This window comes from Oncorhynchus mykiss, chromosome 9, assembly GCF_013265735.2.
Source record: "Oncorhynchus mykiss isolate Arlee chromosome 9, USDA_OmykA_1.1, whole genome shotgun sequence".
NCBI classification, from domain to species: domain Eukaryota; kingdom Metazoa; phylum Chordata; class Actinopteri; order Salmoniformes; family Salmonidae; genus Oncorhynchus; species Oncorhynchus mykiss.
The window spans coordinates 51,877,620-51,901,727 of NC_048573.1; the positions used below are offsets into that span (position 1 = coordinate 51,877,620).

At 41.6% G+C, this 24,108-nt stretch overlaps 1 protein-coding gene across 4 annotated transcripts in view; it reads right to left on the minus strand.

The window, feature by feature from the left end:
• The window catches only part of ube4b (ubiquitination factor E4B, UFD2 homolog (S. cerevisiae)), a 48,066-nt gene that overhangs the window by 21,911 nt on the left and 2,047 nt on the right, over positions 1–24,108 (minus strand). Inside the window, exons 2-14 of one of the 4 annotated variants that reach the window (XM_021616116.2) lie at positions 22,823–23,042; positions 20,617–20,752; positions 18,961–19,051; positions 14,627–14,774; positions 14,103–14,328; positions 12,076–12,534; positions 9,783–9,893; positions 8,173–8,314; positions 6,422–6,522; positions 4,135–4,249; positions 3,797–3,880; positions 3,070–3,126; positions 2,156–2,272 (exon numbers count right to left, since the gene is read on the minus strand). In XM_021616116.2, the coding sequence (XP_021471791.1) occupies positions 2,156–2,272; positions 3,070–3,126; positions 3,797–3,880; positions 4,135–4,249; positions 6,422–6,522; positions 8,173–8,314; positions 9,783–9,893; positions 12,076–12,534; positions 14,103–14,328; positions 14,627–14,774; positions 18,961–19,051; positions 20,617–20,752; positions 22,823–23,042 (2,007 nt within the window). The remainder of the gene's footprint in view (positions 1–2,155; positions 2,273–3,069; positions 3,127–3,796; positions 3,881–4,134; positions 4,250–6,421; positions 6,523–8,172; positions 8,315–9,782; positions 9,894–12,075; positions 12,535–14,102; positions 14,329–14,626; positions 14,775–18,960; positions 19,052–20,616; positions 20,753–22,822; positions 23,043–24,108) is intronic. The other 3 variants (XM_021616118.2, XM_021616119.2, XM_021616120.2) reach the window with 3 other exon arrangements.

Genomic DNA, 24,108 nt, shown 5'->3' on the forward strand with positions numbered 1-24,108 from the left:
TAGGCTGGGTTTCTGTACAGCACTTTGAGATATCAGCTGATGTACGAAGGGCTATATAAATACATTTGATTTGATCTGTAGTGTCATACCCAAGAAGACTCAATGCTGTAATTTCTGCCAAAGGTGCTTCAACAAAGTACTGATTAAAGGTTCTGATTACTTACGTAAATGTGCAAACATGTCAAAAAGCCAGTTTTTTTTTGTCATTATGTGGTATTGTATGTAGATTGATGAGAAAAAAACGAATGAATCTGTTTTAGGATAAGGCTCTAACATACTAAAATGTGGAAAAAGTCAAGGGGTCTGAATACTTTCCAAATGCACTGTATAGCCACTGATTCTTAAAAAAAAATATAACTAAGAAATGCGTCATGAACTGTAATGTCGTACCCTATCAGACCCTCAAAAAAAAAAAAAGCCTGTTTTCCCTTTTTCGATCTCGTCTCATCACTGCAACTCCCCAATGGGCTCAGGAAAGGCAACGGTGGAGTCCTGCGTCCTCCGAAACATAACCCACCTAACCTCACTCCTTAATAACCATCAGCTTAACCCGGAAGCCAGCCGCACCAATGTGTCGGAGGAAACACCGTTCAACTGGCGACCGGGGTCAGCCTGCAGACACACGGCCCACCACAAGGAGTCGCTTGGGCACGTTGAGCCAAGTAAAGCCTCCCCCAGTCAAACCCTACCCATACAACGCTGGGCCAATTGTGCGCCGTCCTACGTGACTCCCAGCCACAGCCGGTTGCGGAACAGCCCGGGAATGAACCCGGGTCTGTAGTAACGCCTTTAGCACTGCGATGTAGTGCCTTAGACCACTGCACACTCGGGAGGCCCAAACAAGCTTATTTTAATCCATTGTTTGTAAACAATGTAATTGTAAACAAACACTGTATAGCTTCAAAAACTCATTTTGATCTCATGGATGGTTAGTTCCTGCATCCATAGCTCTGTATGAATTTGAGAGTAGTACATTCTCCAGAACCATCAAGTGAATGGCGCCGGTTGGAATGGAGGCCGTTTTACAGGCTCCTGATTGTGCCATGTTGTGTAATTTCTTTAACTGATCTAAACTTTTATAGTCAAAGGTTAATGAAATACAAATGGTATTGAGGGAAATAGTCCTATAATATCTACAACCTAAAACTTCTTACCTGGGAATATTGAAGACTCATGTTAAAAGGAACCACCAGCTTTCATATGTTCTCATGTTCTGAGCAAGGAACTGAAACGTTAGCTTTCTTACATAGCACATATTGCACTTTTAAAGTTCTTCTCCAACACTTTGCTTTTGCATTATTTAAACCAAATTGAACATGTTTCATTATCTACTTGAGGCTAAATTGATTTTATTGATGTAAAATATTAAGTTAAAATAAGTGTTAATTCAGTATTGTTGTAATTGTCATTATTACAAATACATTTGTTTTTTGTTTTTAAAATCGTCCAATTAAATCGTTATCGGCTTTTTTGGTCCTCCAATAATCGGTATCGGCTTTGAAAAATCATAATCGGTCAACCTCTAGTCCAAACACTCCAAGGCAGTCGTGAAGAGGGCACGACAAAGCCTATTCCCCCTCAGGAGACTAAAAAGATTTGGCATAGGTCCCCAGATCCTCAAAAAGTTCTACAGCTGCACCATCGAGAGCATCTTGACTGGCTGCATCATCGCTTGGTATGGCAACTGCTCGGCATACGACCGCAAGGTGCTACAGAGGGGAGTACGTACGGCCCAGACCAAGCGATAGTATACCAGGTAGTGTCAGCAGAAGGCCCTAAAAAAAAATTGTCACCGACTCCAGCCATCCAAGTCATAGACTGTTCTCTCTGCTACCGCACGGCAAGATGTACCGGAGCAAAGTCTGGGAACAAAAGGCACCTAAACAGCTTCTGCACCCATAAATTCTGAACAGTTACTCTAATGGCTACCCGGATAATTTACATTTACCCCCTTTATTATTTATTTCTTCATCTTAAACTGTTTTGCAGTGACTCCCTTGCAAACTCACTAGACTCTACCAACACACACTACACTGATACCTCCCCCCCCCGCCCCCTCACACTGTTTGAATTCCTGATTGCATTAGTATGGAAAATGCTAAACTGACCCAGCATCAGTGTCCAGGGGTAATTTCACCCTATTCCTATTACTCACGTCATCCTCTGCAAAGACCGACAGGCTGAAGAAGGCTCCCAGGAAGGACAGTCTCTGGACTTCTCGGCCAGTCCCCGGGCTCAGAGACTTAGGACACCACAGGGGCAAAGACGTCATCTGGACACACACACACTTTAGTTTAGACAGGCACATACATGAGGTGAGCATTAAATTACTAAGCCATACCTGCTTAAAGAAGTTACCAGTACCACTGGGACCTGGTGAAAAGTAGTGCACTTTAAAGGGTATAGTGTCCAATTAGGAAGCATCCTTGTTGTCTTCCATTCCTCGAAAATGTGAGCTAGACAAACCGGTCATAAATAAAATAACCAAGCCAAATTCTTCCCTGCTTCTGTAAAGTGGGCCGGCTGAGTCTAGAGCAGAACGCTTCACATAAGACAGTGTATGCGTCCCAAATGGTACCCTGTTCAGTGCACTACTTTTGACCGAAGCCCTATGGGACCTAGTCAAAAATGGTACACTATATAGGGAATAGGGTGCCTTTTGAGACGTATCCAGTGCTAGAAAAATAACTACTTCTTTCTATGGTGCCAATGGAAACAATGTTTTTCATCTACTGTCTGTAGTTGGTCTAATCGGGGGAAAGGCTTGTGAAAGTGTTTTGATGTATTTGTATTTATTATGGGTCCCCATTAGCTGCTGCCAAGGCAACAGCTACTCTTCCTGAGGTAACAACATTAAGGCAGTTATAAGTGTTTTAACATTACAATACATTCACAACAGATTTCACAACATATTAAGTGTGCTCAAGTTAACAGTGGTATCAGTTTAAAAGGAGAAGAACAAATCAACACCATGGACTACAAGGTGCACTGGAGGGGATTGTTCGCAACCTCAGTAATAGAGCAGGAAAGACACAGGAAAGATGGCTCCATCTCTTCCAGCACACTCACCAAATTGCACATGGGGTGAGTCTTCACAAATTTGATTTCACATAGCTCAGCTAATGCCTGTAGAAAACAAAACACGCCGTAAGTGAACAGCCATCAGAAATAGCCTAATAACATTGACCATTGACTGTGAAATGACCATAGGCTTTGGTCCCCTGGTGTATAAGAAAACAAACACCCAAAGTCATCTTATGACAGGTGTGACAAGACAAGTTAAAAATGTTCAATCATGTTACCCAGCCTTTAGTTGGAGTAGCTGTGGCCATAGAAAAATAGAATTCCTAGAACAGGTAAAGCCCCTCAGACCAAAGCAAATTTGTCTGGAACACACGAGTACCCTCAATATGGCCACCGGTCCACCAAATCACAGAAACATTGATTTTAATGGGAAATACCCATTCTAGTAAATCTATATCTATGGTTGGAGCCTAAAGGTTAGCTGAAGGTTGATAGGCTCATCACGCTAGCAGAGATTCAGCCTCAAGTCAATCCATTATACATTTGACATCTCGAACTGCCCCCCTATAAGTTAGACAGGCTCAGTCACTGGCTGCGAGGCAGCATCTAAAAGACCACATTAAGACTACGTCCCGAATGGCACCCTACTCCCTAGAAATTGCCCTAGGGATCCTGGTCAAAAGTAGTGCTCTACGTAGGGAATTAGGTGCCATTTGGGACACACACTAAGCCTGCACCGCAAGCACACATTACTTCTCCGTTGCCACCTTACCATCAGGGGGAATTTGAAGTTGTCACTGTCGAAGGAACATTCTTTCACAGCCAGACCCAGCCCTTGAAGGATTGGAACAAAGATCTGAAATACAGCCAACAAGTGAGCAATTTTGAGGATGGCGTTAGTCGATACAGCTGAAACTTGACATGGTGAAATGTACAGGACAACTTACTACAATAACTTTTGTTCCCATTTCATATGGGAGGTTATTTTTAACTGTTTGAGCAAATTTTCTAATGTTTTAGAATTTACCATTTCATTGTCAGACTAATAAAACCATTGGTGTATTTCTGTTTCTGTCTGTGAGTCAGTCTGCCTGTCTGGGTCTACCCCACCTGTCTGAAGACCTCCTCCTCCTGGTAGGTAATGCGGGCCAGCTCCTGGATAAAGCCATACGGCAGGTTACGGCACAGCATGTAGGGTACCAGCAGGGACTGCTGCAGAGGACTCCTGAGTGGAGGAGCGGGGAGGAGGATGGCTTTTACTCACAACACAGAATATATCTGGACTGTGTCACCTGGCTATTTTATTTTGAAAGCAAATTGTGTATTTTGAGGGAACACACTTGTATTTTGGCAATATTATTGCATTCTCCAGTGGTAGAGGATGCATACTAACAGGTACAGAGAACAGTGAGAGAAAACGTCAAGAGTGCATACAGGAGTTCATTCGGAAAGTATTCAGGCCCCTCAACTTTTTACACGTTGTTACGTGACAGCTTTATAAAAAAAATGATTCAATTGTAGTCCCCTCTCAATTTACACACAATACAATAATAATGACAAAGCAAAAACGGGTTTTGAAATTTTTGCAAATGTATTAAAAATCTATTTACATCCAGACCCTTCACTCAGTACTTTGTTGAACCACCTTTGGCAGCAATTACAGCCTCCAGCCATCTTGGGTATGACGCCACAAGCTTGGCACACATGTATTTGTGGTGTTTCTCATCTTCTTCTCTGCAGATCCTCTCAAACTCTGGCAGGTTGGTTGGGGAGCGTCGCTGCACAGTTATTTTCAGGTCTCTCCAGAGATGATTGATGGGGTTCAAGTCCGGGCTCTGGCTGGGCCACTCAAGGATATTGAGACTTGTCCCGAAGCCACTCCTGCATTGACTTGGCTGTGTGCTTAGGGTCGTTGTCCTGTTGGAAGGTGAACCTTCGCCCCATTCTGAGGTCCTGAGCAGGTTTCCATCAAGGATCTCTGTACTTTGCTCCGTTCATCTTTCCCTCGATCCTGACTAGTCTCCCATTCCCTGCCACTGAAAAACATGCCCGTAACATGATGCTGCCACCACCATGCTTCACCGTAGGGATGGTGGCAGGTTTCCTCCAGATGTGACGCTTGGCATTCAGGCCAAAGAGCTCCAACTTGAATCTTGTTTCTCATGGTCAGTCCTTTAGATGCCTTTTGGCGAACTCCAAGTGGGCTGTCATGTGCCTTTTACTGAGGAGTGTCTTCGGTCTGGAAACTCTACCATAAAGGCCTGATTGATGGAGTGCTGCAGATATGGTTGCCCTTCTGCAAGGTTCTCCCATCTCCACAGAGGAACTCTGGAGCTCTGTCAGAGTGACCATCGAGTTTGGCCAGAGGGCCAGCTCTAGGAAGAGTCTTGGTGATTCCAAACTTATTCCATTTAAGAAAGATGGAGGCCACTGTGTTCTTGGGGGCCTTCAATGCTGCAGAAATGTTTTGGTACCCTTCCAGAGCTTTGCCTCGAAACAATCCTGTCTCAGAGCTCTACGGACAAGTACATTATTTTTGCAAAATCATACAAAAATAAATAATGTCTTAAAATCGGTTTTCATTACGTTCATAAGGTCTTGTTTGTAGATTGATTAAAATAAGATATATATTTTATCAATTTTAGAATAAGGCTGTAACATAAAATGTGGAAAAAGGCAAGGGGTCTGAATACTTTCCGAACACACTAATGGTGTACCAGATGCTAGAGTGTGGGTAGCAAAGGTGTGAATGATTGGGAAAAATAAAGTGGACATGAACTTCAGGAGAAATAGATGAGTTGCTATGGTGATAGGGTTGCTATGGTGATAGATTAGTAGCTCCTGCTAGGGGTGCCGAGAACGCAAAAAAAAAAAGAACAAAAGCACGTACACCAGTCTTTCCCCTAGTTTAAAGCAAGGTGAAAGCAAGGTGAAAGCAAGATCCAGGCTTTCTGGCGTCACAATTGTCAATTGACATGTTCATTACTGCTTTCTTTCATGTGTCAATGGGTGAATATTTGAGCTTAAAAAATAAATAAAAATAACTGCACTTAATTGTTATGAATTTAAATAATAAATACTAAAAATGTAGACATGGGGCAACAGCGCTAAACATCTAGACCAGGGGCACTAAACTCTTATCCAACAAGGTCTGGTGCCTGCTGGTTCTGTTCTACCTGAATTAATTGCACACACCTGGTGTCCCAGGTCTAAAATCAGTCTCCGATTAGAGGGGAACAATGGAAGGTGGAACTGTGGAACTGGATTCAACGTCTAGAGTTGAGTTTAAGGGATCTAGACACTCCTATCCAATGGTAGGGAAACACTGATGTACACAGAATAATACTGTATTAGGACCACAGTATTGTGAAGGGCGACAGGAAGATGTCAGGCAGACCTGGGCTGCGTGAGGGCACCCTGAAGGACAAGAACGGCGTGGGAAATACACTGTGAGCGTATGTTGCTGAGGAGCTGGCTGACACTGGGGTGGCTGCAAATCTGAGAAGACAGAGGGAGAAGAACAAGTTAAACGTGGTGACTAGAGCTGCAAAGGGAGGGTATATTACTGGAAACATTCAAAGTTTACTAGTAAACTACCAGAATTTTGGTATTGTTAAAGGATTTTATGTAATCTATGAAAATACATCTAGTGGCCCTTTTGGGACCTTATGATTATCACGTGTCTAATTATCTCCGGCCCTCTGTGGCCTTATCACATGTAAAATAATTAAATAAGACCATTTTAAAACAGAAAATAAAATGAAACTTGTAAACCATGATCATAAATATAAACCATCAACTTAGTGAATAACATTGGTGTTTAATGTGAGTTTTTTTTTCCCACATTTATTTTACTATGTCAATATATATTTGTTGTCAATGTCTTTGGCATCAAGCTGTTTGGGCATACCTACTCATTCCATGGTGTTCTTTTTTACAATTTTCTACATTGTAGAATAATAGTGAAGACATCAAAACTATCAAAACAACACATATGGAATCATGCAGTAACCAAAATAAGTGTCAAAATATATATATTTTTATTAGATTCTTCAAAGTAAACACCCTTTGCATTGACAGTTTTGCACACGCTTGGCGAATGCCAAGATTCTCAACCCGTTCATGAGGTAGTCACCTGGAATGCATTTCAATTAACAGGTGTGCCTTGTTTAAAGTTAAATTAATGTAAAGATATGCCACAAATTAACAGCCATGAAAAGATCATGAAAGTGAGAAATTGCAGTGGAAACACCTTTAAGCACAAATGGTGATATAATAACCATCATATTGAAATAAACTTGGAATCACATAATGATATGGTGTGTGTGGTACTCCCACTATGACTCAGTAAAATATGCAGTTTATTAGGCTACAGATGAAAATATGAACTTCACAGTGTGATGAAAGTGCACTGTGATGAGCTTGATGCACCTTTTCAATAAATATTGAGAGTCTTATTCTGGTGACATGAACAATGCTTGACAGCCATTTGACAAGAAAACTATTTTTGCTCTTAACCATAATAATCTCATCAAGTAAATTAGCCTACCCGCACTGTATCTGTGAGTGGTTAGCTAGAGCACACGTGCCAAGACCAGAGTAGGCACATTTGGTATTTTAGGCCAAAGTGTGTTACAAAACTATCGGAGTTGAAAATGTGATAGAACACATGGAACTTCAGATTTGTATTCGGTATGTGAAAACTTAAAGGTACATTTCATGTGCACTTCGCCATCACAGATATTTATCCACAACAAATCAGTTTGGTGAAAAAAACATCTTGACTCAGATTTTTGAATATTCTAATGAAAATCTGTCGCCAATTGGATGGAAACTTTGGTCGGGCTTTTTGAATTCAATAAGGTGTTTTGTTCAATTTTGTCTACTATAAATAACAAAAATGTGATCACAAAAAATAAAGTGTTGCGAATAGCAAATTTGACTTTGCCTCCTCCCAGAGCATTTGTTACAACCAGAGGCCACACTAAGCATAACTGAAAGGTAAGTATTGTTTGGGGGCACTGTGTTACAATGGTGTTTCTGAATTAAGTTTTAGCTGCCCTTTTAAAGGACAAAGATTCCAAATGAGTAGATACGGGTCAAACCTCCGGTGGGCCGCCATGTTTCTTAACAGCGTTTCCAGTTTACCTTGGGCGCCTTCTTTTCCTCCATGCCCACACTGTCAAAGCGCTCGATGAGGTAGTTGAGCATCTCTGTCTCCTTGCACGCTTCGATGGTGAACCGGTCGCCGCAGGATTCCCAGGCCATTCCCCCTCCGGACACACCGAGACTACACAGAGAGATGGATGGGGAAAAAAATGGGAGAGAAAGTCAAAATGTAACAGGACGACAGGAGAGCAGAACCAGGGCGCCTTAAGAAAGAAGCCCCGTGGACAAATGTGGTAAATAAGCGACCATTTCAGTTCCCCTGAAATAAATTGTAAAACGTTAGCGAGAGTATAGCAAGGCAGCGTTTCAGCATTGACAAACAATTCTTGAGTCTGAACTCTAAATAAACACCCTCAGATTTTACAAAATTCTTCCAATAATCTCACTCAATAGCAGTTTGAAGCGGGGCCGTGTTCATTAGGGCAGGCAAACCTTTTTGCCACATTTTGCCAAGGAAAAAAAATTGTTTGTTTCTTATTGGACAACTCCAGCTAGTGCCTTGCTCCCGCTCTCTTAGTTTGTCACACTTTTGCAATTGATGCCTGATGAACACAACCCAGGTAACGGATTCTCCAAGATCCCACCCAAAGGGTTCACTGGGGTCTAAGTTAATTCATTGTTAGTGGTCTGTTTTCGAAGACCGACCAGTGGGTAACGAGTGAGCAGATTCACAACCTCAGTCCGCAGGAATATTGTGGATAAGTCTTCTGCCCAAAGCTACTCAACAAAGATTTTTAGTGGAGACTGAAAGTGCAAGTTTTCAACCAATCTAACAGATTGTTTATCCGGGCTGCAGCAAGCAGCATTTGCAGCAACAGAAACCATCTGAAGACACAATTAAACCAGTTGTCGTCTTCGGATTTTACCTGAAGATTGTTTGCAGAAAAGTGAAACAGTGCTTTCAACACGCACTTGCGTATTTACCTGGTGTTGACAGTCTAAACTCCTTCATTTTGGGTCCTTTCCTCATATTACAAATTTAGCTAGCGAAATTGGACATCTTAGCTACAGTACATGACAGGCCTAATTCACTGGGAAACTACAATCCTGGCCCAAACTCATGCTGCTGATTTACAAGGATCATAGTGCTTGAGAACCAGATATCATTCTCCTACTGCAGTGGTAGCCTAGTCATAATGAATTCTCAATATTTTTGCAAGCAAATATTTATTTTAGATTTACAGAACTGCAACTCAGACTCTTAGCAGTACCACAAGGATAAGCACTCTGCCTCGATCTGTACTGAAATTTACTTCTGAGGTTGAGCATCAACTACAACAGTTGAGGTCATAAAGCTGCCAGAGTCTACAGCAGGGCGTCAAATAATAATAATAAGTGAGTTTGACACCCATGGTCTACAGGCTCTACGTTTCTCAGCCTGTTCCTGCAAGAGCAGAAACACTGTCTGCATCCCAAATGGCACTATATTCCGTTTATAGTGCACTACTTTTGATGGTCAAAATTTGAGCACTACGTAAGGAATAGGGGGCAATGGTGAAATGCAGACTCTGCTGTTAGTGGCTAGGCTCGACACACTGCTGAAGCATGCCGGTGAGTCTACTGAACACACGCCGTGCAGCGGTGTGTACCTGGACCCAAACTGGACCTGCGTAAAATCTTCCTCCTGCTCATCCTCAGGCTCTTCTTCGCTGCTGTCCTGAGACATATCAGAGAGGGCGAAGAACAGGAGGGATAGGGGGCTGGCGTAGAGAGGGAGGAAATGAGGAACAAGGGATAAAGGAGGAGGATGAGGAGACAGATGGAAAAATAGAGACACATGGGTCATAGATAGGAGAGGATGGGATAGGGAAAGAAGATGTAACACTGAGGAAAAGATGCAGGAAGGGAGTGATGTGACTAGTTCACCTTCTCTCTGACTTCAGCTGAACCCTGGTTGTGATTCACTGTGGAATAAAACACCCGACTACTCTCCTAGTGCTGACCTTGTCACATGTCCATTAATACATGTTATCTGAAGATACACCAAGAACACACAGGCTCCTACAGACAACATTGTCAGAGTACCACAGCTATGAGATTCACACAAAAAAACATGCAGGACAAGCAATGCATTGGCAAGCAAAAGGTCTTTCTCCTCATTTCTCAATTATATATATACACACACACACACAACCAATCAAAAGTTGACACCTACTCATTCAAGGGTTTCTCTTTATTTTTTTACTATTTTCAACATTGTGGAATAATAGTGAAGACAAAACTATGAAATAACACATATGGAAGCATGTAGAAACCAAAAAAAGTGTAAAACAAATCAAAATATATTTTATGACATTTTTCAAAGTAGCCACCCTTTGCCTTGATGACAGCTTTGCACACGTTAAAAATTACTCTCAACCAGCTTCATGAGGAATGCTTTTCCAACAGTCTTCAATAAGTTCCCATATATGCTGAGCACTTCTTGGCTGCTTTTCCTTCACTCTGCGGTCCAACTCATCCCAAACCATCTCAATTGGATTGAGGTCAGGTGATTGTGGAGGCCAGGTCATCTGATACAGCACTCCATCACTCTCTTTATTGGTCAAATACCCCTTACACAGCCTGGAGGTGTGTTGGGTCATTGTCCCGTTGAAAAACAAATTGTTGAAAAACAAATCGATCGTCCCACTAAGCCGAAACCAGATGGGATGGTGTATCACTGCAGAATGGCGAGATAGCCATGCTGGTTAAGTGTGCCTTGAATTGTAAATAAATCACAGACAGTGTCACCAGCAAAGCAACCCCACGCCATCACACCTCCATGCTTCATGGTGCGAACCACACATGCAGAGATTATCCGCTCACCTACTCTGCGTCTCACAAAGACATGGCGGTTGGAACCAAAAATCTCAAATTTGAACAGATTTACACCGGTCTAATGTCCATTGTTTGTGTTTCTTGGCTCAACCAAGTATTTTCTTCTTATTGAGTCCTATAGTAGTGGTTTCTTTTCAACAATTCGACCATGAAGGCCTGACTCATGCAGTCTCCTCTGAACAGTGGATGTTGAGATGTGGCTGTTTCTTCAACTCTGAAGCATTTGATTGAAATGCATTCCAGGTGACTACCTCATGAAGCTGTTTGAGAGAATGCCAAGAGTGTGCAAAGCTGTCATCAAGGCAAAGGGTGGCTCCTTTGAAGAATCTCAAATATAAAATATATTTTGATTTGTTTAACACTTTTTTGGTTACTTCATGATTCTACGTGTTATTTAATAGTTTTGATGTCTTCTCTATTATTGTACAATGTAGAAAATAGTAAAAAATAAAGAAAAACCCTTGAATGAGTAGGTGTCCAAACCTGTATATTATTATAAGAATACATTTATTTATTTTAAAAGAGGATGACTGTAAATTGTGAAAATCATCAGGGCATTGGAGTTGGTTTGTGGTTAGGAATTATGTGCAAAACACCACCCATATACAGCATGTCCATAATAAGTCAAGCAATAGGCCTACATAAGTAGCCCATTATCATGTAGGCCAAATGTGCATGGGTTTTTATGGATCAAAAGGGGTTTAGATGGTGGGCGTGACAGGGGGCATGACGCAGGGCATGTCAATGAGCGCGGTCAGCCCATCAGCACTGCAAAAAAATGTAGGACACCGACTTGGCAGTATAGGGATTTTTTTGAATTTATATGCAAATGTCTTGCAATTCTACCAATTTCTCAATGGTGCGGAGCAAATTATTTTGTTTAAAAAGCAAATTTCCTGCAATTATATAACTTTTGCCATGCATTGGAGAGAAAATGTTGCAGTTTTAAAGCAAATTTCCTGTGATTCTACACATTTTGCCATGGAGCTGAGGCTGGAGGAAGGGTTAATGTTTTAGTAAGTAGCTTGTTGCGCGTCACTCTGTCACACGTGGTTGAGGAGGTACCTAGACGGGATCCGGGTGGCGAGGGCAGCTCCTCGGGCAGCTGATCTGGGTGAGGGGGGTACCAGAGGGAGGGGCATGGAGGTGGGCGGATGAGGACTAGTAGAGGGGAGGGGAACCGACTGGGGGCTAGTTGGTAGTGGCGGGGCCGGGGCCTGGGCCAGAATGATGGGCGGTACCGGGAGACCTTCAGTGATAGGGCCGCGTGAAAGCCCAGGGAGGCTAGCCAGTCTGGGGCTAGGGGGGGTGGAGATCCCCAAGGGAGAGGTGACAGAGTAGGGCCGGTAGCGCTGGGAGATAGGCAGAGGGGCGGAAGGGAGGTTGAGAGAGAGCCTAGGGGGGTAGGCCATAGAAGGGGGACTTGGGGCTACCATTGGATGCAGGGATGGGCTGGTGGGGAGAGGTGGAGAGATCATCCTGGCTGCATTCAAAGCCAGCGAGTGCGGACTACACCCGTACAGGCTGTAAACATCGCAAAACAAATGGGTTGAGAAATGGGCTACATCTTCCTCTTTTACAATCTTATCAATAGTCAAGTAACTAGGTATCTAATACTGAATAAAAAAGACAATGATACCATGACAGTGCCAGTTAAAAAGAGACAACACTTCCCATTGACTAGGCCTAAATCACACAAAAAGGGAACAATTCCATTTCTGTCAATTTCAATGTAGGAATTCCATTGGACACTACCTTGGATAGATGCCATTTTGGACACAACCCTACCGAATTCAGCAAAAAAAAAAAGAAAAAAAATATAACTCCAAATAAAATCCAAATAACTTCACAGTTCATTGTAAAGGGTTTAAACACGGTTTCCCATGCTTGTTCAATGAACCATAAAAAATGTATAAACACGCACCTGTGGAACAGTCGTTAAGACACTAACAGCTTACAGAGGGTAGGCAATTAAGATCACAGTTATGAAAACTTAGGACACTGAAGAGGCCTTTCTACTGACTCTGAAAATCACCAGAAGAAAGATACCCAGGGTCCCTGCTCATCTGCATGAACGTGAATTCGTGAGACGCCTAAGACAGCGCTACATGGAGACAGGACGGACAGCTGATCGTCCTCGCAGTGGCAGACCACGTGTAACAACACCTGCACAGGATGGGTACATCCGAACAGGTACAGGATGGCAACAACAACTGCCCGAGTTACACCAGGAATGCACATCAGTGCTCAGACTGTCCGCAATAGGCTGAGAGAGGTTGGACTGAGGGCTTGTAGGCATATTGATGAGTAGCGGCTTTGTCTCACCTGGGGGTGATAGTCAGATTCGCGTTTATCTTCGAAGGAATGAGCGTTACACCGAGGCCAGTACTCCAGAGCAAGATCGATTTGAGGGCGGATGGTCCATCATGGTTGGGGCGGTGTGTCACAGCATCATCGGACTGAGCTTGTTGTCTTTGCAGGCAATCTCAACACTGTGCGTTACAGGGAAGACATCCTCCTCCCTCATGCAGGCTCATCCTGACATGACCCTCAGCATGACAATGCCACCAAACATACTGCTCGTTCTGTGCGTGATTTCCTGCAAGACAGGAATGTCAGTGTTCTGCCATGGCCAGCGAAAAGCCCGGATCTCAATCCCATTGAGCACATCTGGGACCTGTTGGATCGGTGGGTGAGGGCTAGGGCCATTTCCCCCAGAAATGTCTGGAAACTTGCAGGTGCCTTGGTGGAAGAGTGGGGTAACATCTCACAGCAAGAACTGGCAAATCTGGTGCAGTCCATGAGGAAGAGATGCACTGTGGTACTTAATGCAGCTGGTGGCCACACCAGATACTGAGTTACCCTCCTTTGTTCAGGGACACATTATTCCATTTGTGTTAGTCACATGTCTGTGGAACTTGTTCAGTTGTTGTCGCAGTTGTTGAATCTTCTTATGTTCATACAAATATTTACACATGTTAAGTTTGCTGAAAATAAATGCAGTTGACAGTGAGAGGACATTTCTTTTTTTGCTGACTTTGTGTGTACCCAGGACTGGGGGCTAGTCGTGGGGCCACTGGGGGGGTACTTGCCTGGACAAAGAGCTGGCCCCAAACGAGCCTGCACAGGGGGCCATGGGACTGCTGCCCTGGCTGGAGGGCTGGATCAGCGTCAGGTGGTGGTCAAGAGATTTGGCAGCAGCAATTGGCTCGGACGTGGCAGTCAGGCTGGCAAAGGGGTTGTGGACGTGCAACTGGGTAGACATCAGGAGCACCTCCATCAGGATCTGGCCAATCAGGTCTTTGAAGTCAGAGAAGACTGGGAGGAGAAAGAGAAATCCTATAAACATACACTTCATTTGTGACTTGTAAACCAATTCTAAAATGGTATACATGACAGATTAAAAAAGACTGACTACACAAACTGATTTGTATTTAATAAAAATATTTTGTTCAAATTTCAATAGAAACATTGGGTTAGAAGATTTAAAAAACAATTTCAGCTATTGCATTCAGATGAGGAAATCCTAAACCATAATCTAGGACTCTTTTGCAAAAAGCTGTACAATTCAATAAAAACATAGCTACATATGAAATATCATGCATCTTTTCCATACCGTCTTTGAGGCTGCTCTGGTGGAACTCGGCGGCGAGCAAGGGGAGAAAAATGACGTCTCTGTCCTGCTCCTTCCAGGAAACGCGTAGGATCTTACAGATGAGCTGCAGAGCCTGCTCTTCAGAGACATCTGAGTTCTCACCGGATTCCTGGGACAGATACACCAATAGTTAGAATTACAAACTAGAACGGTCATTGCCGTTCAAAAGACTGGTTACCAGGTGGCCATGTGTACCGATAGGCGGCAAAACATTTAAATAAAAATGTCCTTGGGTAAAAGCAGGGTGTTCAGGACTCAATGTCTGCTTTTATTGGAGGGTCCACCCCAAAAAAGCAGCCTTGACTCAAATTTTGAGAGAAAATGAATGCTAGAATTGCTGCTTTTATTTATTTTTTTAGTCGTCCAACACTTTTCGGAGGACATATATATATTTTTTCTTTACAGCTTTTCTGCTACATAGACCACCCTCGTTTGGTTTCCACGTGCCAAATATTTTTTAATTGTGCTGTGATGTTTTACATTCTTCTTTAAACTTTCTAATCGTATTGTATCAACAGATTGCGTGCTAAAAAGTAAAACCTTTCCTACGAGTATTATTATATTAATTGACTGACTGACTACGGCTTTCCAAAATCGCCCAACACTGCTATTTGTAAGGTTAATTTTAAGCGCATGTTGTGATTTTTTTTAACCATTCCTGAACCTGTGACCAAAAACAAGGGGCAATAGGGGCAATACCAGAATAAATGATCTAATGATTCTGTCTCTTCGTAGCAAAATCTACAGAGCTGAAATTGCTGTATGCCCCATATACAGTTGAAGTCGGAAATTTACATCCACTTAGGTTGGAGTCATTAAAACACAGTGAATTATAAGTGAAATAATCGGTCTGTTGGAAAAATGACTTGTGTCATGCACAAATGTCCTAAATGACTTTCCAAAACTATAGCAGATATTCCCCATATATTTCCGATAGCTACATGTGATCTAACTCTGTTTCTATTCATAACGTTTTTTCCAGAATTTTTTAAAAACATTTATTAAATCAGTATATTTGAGTAACCATAACATTTGTTAAATTTATTCAATCTTTTCTGGGGGATAAAACTGAAATTGTAACCAGCTTTTATGGCTTGTTTAATAAAGGGCAATACTTTAAACACATTTTCATTTTTAATTAGTCCGAAATTAGAAGTCGTAATCTGTATGAAGGCAAAGGATGAGCCTTTTGTAATAATCTACTGGAAAACCCCAAAATGGTTACGAATAACTTATGTATGAGTGAAGCTTTTAGTAAGAGGTTTAAATCTTTAATGTTGAATAGCCCCCCAAACTCATATTCATTCATATTCATTCTGGCTTAGCATTCCAAATTAAAATGAAATATTTTTTGCTCATATGAATTTTAAAAAATGAGTCATCTGCAGTAGGCAGTGCCATTGTAAGTACAGTGGGGCAAAAAAGTATTTAGTCAGCCACCAATTGTGCAAGTTCTCCCACTTAAAAAGATGAGAGAGACCTGTAATTTTCATCATAGGTACACTTCAACTATGACAGACAAAATGAGAAAAAAAAAATCCAGAAAATCACATTGTAGGATTTTTAATTAATTTATTTGCAAATTATGGTGGAAAATAAGTATTTGGTCAAAACAAAAGTTCATCTCAATACTTTGTTATATACCCTTTGTTGGCAATGACAGAGGTCAAATGTTTTCTGTAAGTCTTTACAAGGTTTTCACACACTGTTGCTGGTATTTTGGCTTGTTTAGTAAGTGGCTCCCATTTTGGCTGCAGTTTTTTGCACTTTCCGGTGAGGGTGCGTACTTCGTTATTTGTCTCCGGTAATGGTCTCCAGTATTCTCCGTCTTAAATTTGATCGTTTATTTACATATTAGGGTACCTGAGGATTGATTAGGAACGTTGTTTGATGTGTTTGGAAGTAGTTTATTGGTAACTTACGGGATTCATTTGTATGCATTTTGAACGAGGGAAATGGGTGGATTACTGAGTCAAGCGGGCCAATGACACTGACTTTTTGGGGATATAAAGAAGGACTTTATCGAACAAAAGGACCATTTGTTATGTAGCTGGGACCCTTGTGATTGCAACCCGATGAAGATCTTCAAAGGTAAGTGATTTATTTTATCGCTGTTTCTGACTTTCGCGACACCTCTGCTTGGTTGAAAATGTATGTAATGCTTGTGTGCAGTGAGCTGTCCTCAGATAATCACACGGTGTGCTTGCGCCGTAAAGTATTTTTTAAATCTGACAAAGCGGCTGGATTAACAAGAAGTTAAGCTTTTAAATGATGTTTTTGTATTTGTATTTGCACTTGTATTTTCATGAATGTTTAATATTACGATTTTGGTCATTTGAATTTCGCACTCTGCAAATTCACAGCCATTTTATTGGTAAACTACAAGGTACAATAAACATGTTTTTAAATGATCAAATACGTAATATGGTACACTTGTCATATTTAGGTTTTAGTCCAGATAGGCGAGAACAATTATCAAGATCTTCAATGAGACTGTCCAGGGATCCAGATTGTGGACTTAAGGGGAGAATTATTATTATTTCTTTAAGTCATCAGCATACATTTAACAATTTTTTTTCCCCCCCTGGAATTCTAACACCTTGATGTTCTTGTTGAATCTAATTTTAATAGCTAGCACTTCAAATGGCCATAATAAATATGGGGACAATGGACAGCCTTGTTTTACTCTTAATAGCACAATACTTTCTGACAAGTAACCATGGATTTGCCTCCTTACCACTGTCAGCAAATTACACTGCTGATTTTAGATCTGAATTAGTGAAAACAGTAGGATACCCATATTAGCAACTTTATTTTACTATCAATTTTTCTATTGGAAATGGATTGATTCTGTTGCAATGGCTATACAATAACTAAGAGCTAATAACTGCTGCTGCCAGCTGCTCTTTATTGGTGCCAATTAGCCAAGCAACAACACCCCTTTCAAAGACACCTTTAGCTAGATGGTAGAATCCATAATACAAAAGTATTCGGGTGAGGGTTAGAGAGGAAACAGACTGTACCATGTAAGCAGACAGGGGTGTTTTCAGAGAGCTTTCAAAGACCATAGGCATAGACAAATGTATTGGTTCAGAGTATTTCAGTTCAATAGCCATGTGGAGATGGGTGGTGAAGGATTCTATAATGCAATCACTGAGGCAAACCTGGGCATACAGATAAAGAATCTTCAATGCCAGTCATCATTTAGGTTATTTTGTTCCGAAAAACTGCAGACATTTTATTTGTTTCTATTGTGCAATAGTAAAGAAATCTATTCTACATCATCCATGAAAGACCTTCCACTCATTACTAATTGCAAGGCAACAAATTAGCATGCCCTTACCTATTTAAATTAGCATGCCCTTACCTATTTAAATTAGCATGCCCTTACCTATTTTGAATTTAGGGATTAGATCATTGCGAGACTTTAACAGAAATAAAAGTAATTAACTCAAAACCAAAGTTGTTTTATCAGCCAGGAGCAAGGTCTTTATATTAAAGTCGAAAATGGCTCTCTGACCATCCAAAATTACCTACTTATTATGACTGAAATGAAGACGTATTTTTCTTTGAGAGTTAGCCATTTATTTCCTTTTCTACATTGACAGGAGTATCAAAAGGACATTTATTTTCACTTACACAATGAACCTGCTGAAGTATATGAACCCACTGCTCATTTGGTGAAAAGTATTGATGTACAAAGTCTCCAACAATTCCATTGACTTCCATTCATTTGGCAGATCCTTTTCTTGACAGAGGTTGTGTCTGAAATAGCACCCCATTCCCTATGCTGTATCGTGCACTACTTCGAAGTGCTGGTCAAAAGTAGTGCACTATATAGGGAATAGATTGCCTGGCTACCCAGACTCTTTGTTCCGGCCAAATGCCACTCCAGGCCCACAAACGTTTCTTCTCTGCAATGAGTGTGGATTTGACTCCATCCCCGAACCCTCTAGAATGTGAACACATTCAGACCATCTGATTTGTCCCAGAAACCAATGGGTTGGGCCAGAGCCATAACAAACGTGAATGAAGCGCCGTATTTAAAGTACATAATTGGCTTTGATACGGATTGGTTAGACACGATCCAATCATTACTTTTCACCCACCACAAATGACTTTCAATGATGGCAGATTCAGACTGAAGTATGTAGAGATTGATATGAGAAGTGGAATAATTCAGTTTGAGCCTTCAGGCATGGGAATAGATGGTGCCTTTTTAGACACAGACAAAGTGACTGATTAAAGTACAGGAAGTACAGTAAGGAAGGGGGTGGAATGGGAGCTCTGCTTACCTTTTCAGCCAGGTCCCTCTTCTCCCTGCGATCACTGTCCTCCACCTCCATGTTCTCTATCCCTGAGTCCACATCCACCTGGGACATGCTGCTGGGCCACACGCACAGAGACAGAGGGAGAGAGGAGCAACATAGATAGGGACAACCAATTTATCCCTCCACCAGATCACACAAACAGGCTATCAACTGTACTCCAACTCAAAAAGGACTAAACACACTGTGGCGATGAACAGTTAAAATCAGCTTGTGGCGGTCCTTTCGCCTATGACGAGCTGTTATTTTCTGTTCATTTCCGGACGATTCTACATGTTGAATCGCCACCATTCGTTGACACCCAGCAGTTGATCTCTTACACTTACGTTGCTTATGTGGCCATCCACCACTTTTAACTGTTTGTCGGCAAGGTTTTGTTCTTAAGAAGTGCAATTAGCATTCAAGGTAAATTCAGAACAGCTAAAATCCTTACGCCTCTGTTGTGCATTTAAGTGCTTTCATGTTTTGTGCTATTCCACTTACCTTAAAGCTGCAATCTTTATCGGTGAACCTGACTAGTTTATTTGCGATATTACAATGGCTCGGACGCCATTGCACATGCGATAGAACATCAGAGTATTTTTTTTATACAATGCTGGATGCTAATTTCCTCAAGACAAAAACAAAATGTGCCTGGGGTGGCCAGTGGCACTGTTTCACCTATCGCGGAGCTCAGCTTTAACACATATCTTTGTATAACACACTGCACACATTGTATCTAGCTTTAAACTTTCTAACTTGAGTTGGAATGAAGGGATGCATGTGACATCTATTAAAGCTTTGTGTAAGGAGTTCATAAGGGGTGAATGGATACACTAAGCATGAGATCAGACTGACCCCGGGCCATAACAATTGAACAGAGCTGAAATGTGATGCCTGTCATCCTAGCCTCTTCTCTTACGTTGAATTACACTTTGTTTAGTTTATTTGACCATTTTAAACACACTTCAAAAGACAACATAAATAAAATCATTGACAAACACACAAAAAAGTCAGAAGACTTACAGCAGTGAAAGAAAGTTTGAACCCTTTAGGATTTTCTGCATTTCTACATAAGTTTGAGCTAAAATGTGATCAGATCCTCATCATCTAAGTCCTAATAATATATAAAAGTGAACCTGCTTAACAAATAACAAAAACAATTGTACTTATGAATTTCTTTATTGAGCAAATGTATCTTAAATTCAATGTATTGGTTGGAAAAAGTATGTGAACCTCTTCATTAATGAGCTAAATTAAATGTATTTGGTCCCATATTCCTAGCACAAAATCAATTTGAATCAATTTGCTCAATAAAGAAATGAAAAGGTTGTGTTATTTGTTTAATTAGGTTCACTTTATTATTAGGACTTTGATCACATTTTAGGTCAAAAGTATGCAGAAATACAGCAAATTCTAAAGGGTTCACAAACTCTCTCAACACCATTTCCAGTGTGGTCTCCTAAATTGACCTCTTACCCCTAAACACTCCTGTCCTGTAGATCTGAGAGAATTGGGGTAGATAAACATCATGGCAATAGCTTCATCTTGCCTTCGAATCTCCATATTGCTTACACCTCCTAGCCAAACCTCTCAAAACTGGGTTAAGGATCGGTTTTGAATCGACCGGTCCGAGTTGCTCACCTCTTTTCACAGGAGGCTGTGTCAATGTCCATGCTCTGGGATCGGGAAAGACTCTGGGACTGGGTCTCCAGGCTGTTGGAGGGAGAGCTGGAGAGGGAGCTCACTCCCTCGCTGCTCTGACTGCAGTACGTCACCCCTGGGACAGGTACGAAAGGAAGAAAACAAATAAGGTACACAGGTGGAGACAAAATGGCACCATATTCCCTATATAGTGTACTACCCTTAGCCCTGGTCAAAAGTAGTACACTACATAGGGAGTAGGGTGCATTTGGGACACAACTGAAGAGCTCCGTGTGTGAGGAATACAGTACATTTGACTCGACCCCCATGGCTTTTCTCTGCATATGTACAGTAGGTCCATTGGCAACAAGCACTTTTTGTCAGCTCACCAAGTTAGGCTACCAGAAATGAACTTGAACACAGCTGTGTGAGTGTGTGAATTGGAAAGCCTGTCTACTCAACAGCTAAGGACAAAGCTGATTAAGGCCCATATCCAATGGCTAAAGAAAGACCAGGAATTACCACCTGACTACAGAACCCTCAACATAATGTGGAAAACCTGGGCCTTGTTCAGCAGGGCATCATTTAGATGGGTAGAAATACATTGTGTGGAACAGACATGCCCCTGTGACATGTACAACAAAGTATGGCAGATGGAACGCAATGGTGCAGACTGCCTCCGTTGAAAATGAATGTCTTCTGCCTGGCTGGAAAAGATATCAAAGCAGTTCATGGACACAGGGTGTTATTGTTGAAGCCTGATGCCAGTGCTGTTCGTTGCACCCTCCTGAACACAACCTTGGTTGTGTTCAATTGGGATGAACAGCTGTAAACTAACAGCATTTTCTGCAAAGGTAGGCTAAGCCATATTGCATTTTTATTTGCTAGCTAAATTCATGGTGAGATAGAATACCACATTTGTGGAAATCTGTTTAACAATTATTGGAAATTAGTTTATTGAAAGCCTATATCAAATAATTTTACATTTTGGCAACTTAAAGGATTTGGGTCTATCATGTTTAAAAAAATGTTTTAAAAACACTTGAAATTGAAAACAACATTACACATTGTGAATCTCATTTTAAAGCAGTCAGTCAGTCATTTAGGTAGCTTCCTTTGACAGAGTAGGCTAACCAGTACAAACAATAGGGAGACTGTATTCATCCATATCTATGACTCAATAGTATACGTTCTAGAGTACTGTATGCGTTTGTGAAAGCAGCATTTCTCACACCGATGCCAAATGAGGACACACTTTATATCTCCCATGGACTTCAGAACAAAATCCTAAAATAGGCCATTAACTGCAGAGGCAGTAGGAATGTAATGTTCAAGAATAAGCCCACAATCTGGGAATAGCCTATAGAATGCCACACTGCTTTCCACTCTGACTTCCGCTGGCTGAGAATGTTAGCACTCTCATCTGTTCCCTTAGCTGAACTCAGGCCAAGGCTGGTGCGCGAACGGCACAGTGACTGTGCACTTTCCTGGTAAAGGGCACGATGGCAGGTTCGGGAGACTTTGTTTTGCTCAAGACCAGGTTTGATCATGGTGATTCCATAGCTGGTCGCTATTTGTTCGAGGCTACCAGGTTTTCCAAACCGCTCAAGATCAACTTAAACAAGTCTACTCCAACCGGGCCTATTTTGCATCTGCTTAGAGTCCTAGAACTATTTAAAACCAGACTGCCTACCAAAGTTTCTGAACTTTGGTTCTTTTAAGTCCGACTGAGTGGAAAGTACACATTTGTACATAAGCATGTTCACTCAATACAACACGGATAAGAGGCAGAGTATTTCAGCCTACTAATGCTTCTTACTAGTTAAATAAAGGTGACATTTAAATAAATTAAAATGTGTACTAGCCAGTAATGTCTGAACTTGACCTATAGCCTAATTATGGCCACCTGTGTTTTTGTTGTTGTCATTCTCAGCATGAATGGTGAGGCTGAAATGCGTCCATGCAGGGCAGATAAATGAATTGTATTGACTTGAGCCTTTTGAGTGCCATTTCATTCATTATGTAGCTAATTAGCTTACAGCAATGCCTTTACAGCAAGCAATCTGACAAAACTTGTTTAGCTCCCAATGTAGGAGATTTTGTGAAAGCTAGCTACAGAACACACTATAAAAATGCAAACAAAAGATTGAGGCTTTGCTGAATGTTTTGGTCATCTTTAAACATGCTGTCTAAGATGTGCTCATACCAGATGCGCCAATAGGAGAGGTGGCGGGGGTGACACTCTGGACATTGAGCCCAAGTGAATGTGAGGCGGCTGGTGGTAGGGGCTGGGGTGTGGCCCCTGAGGTCCCAGGAAGGGGCCAAGGGGGGGTCTCTCTCTGTGGGGACGTCAGGGGAGTGCTGAGGGGGGTGCTGGGCTGGGATGTTTGCCCTCCTGCAAGTCTGGCCAGTCTCCTTCTGCGGATCTGTAATGAACAGAAGCAAGCTAGCTAGTTACCCAATGATGATTCAGTCGACTTAACAGTATAACAGACCAACATGAGAGACACTGATTTGATCATTAATCATGGTCAAAAGGGATACATCGGGATTTTGGCATTAAAGCCCTTTATCTACTTCCCCAGAGTCAGATGAACTTATGTATACCATATTTATGTCTCTGCATCCAGTATGAAGGAAGTTGGAGGTAGTTTTGTGAGCCAATACTAACTTGCATTAGACATCCAGTCATTGCACTATGGTATCTACTAGCATGCTAGCAGTTACCATATACTTTGTCATTGTGCAAACACTAGTTTGCAACTTCTTCAAACTGCATCCAGAGACATAAAAATAAAAAAAACACAGAGACAATAACATTTATTTAGGTGTTGATTGCCGACATCTTTGGGAATAATAAAATGACAGCTTGAAGCTAGCTAGCTAACGGCATGTTAAACTGACTTGGGCCCGGTTTCGCAATAGCGATGGAACTTAGGTTAATGAAAGTTTTAACAATACATCTTTCTGACAGCTGCCAAAGATGTAATATGCATTTCCAAAAACACCACGCAGAGACAACGGTCGCTAAGTGCGCCATTGGAGCATGCCAATAGTGATATCAGCTTTCTCCATTCAAATCTTTCGGTAGCATTAGAAATATTGCACAATACTGACGACGGATCAGCTCCGAGAAAGATATTACCACCTACGGCTGCAAATATTGAGGCAGCTTACTTTAATGCTCAGCGGTGTTGTGGTGCCTGGAGAAGGAATGGCGTGCTGTGTGAAAAAGTCTATGACAAACAGTAACACTCTGAATGACCTAAAATTACAAAATCGTATTTCTTTTTCCAGGTCAGGCCAATCCAAGCTGTACTGTGCAAGTAGGCTAATAATAGGCCTACTATTGAAATAATTTATGACAAAGCCTCATCTCTCAGGTTTCAGATATTTCAAATGTTCAGTTTTCGCTCTGTCCATTTTTGAATAGGACACCCAATTTGGTGGTCCACAAACAGTGCTTTTAGCACATCAGGAGACAACTTTTGA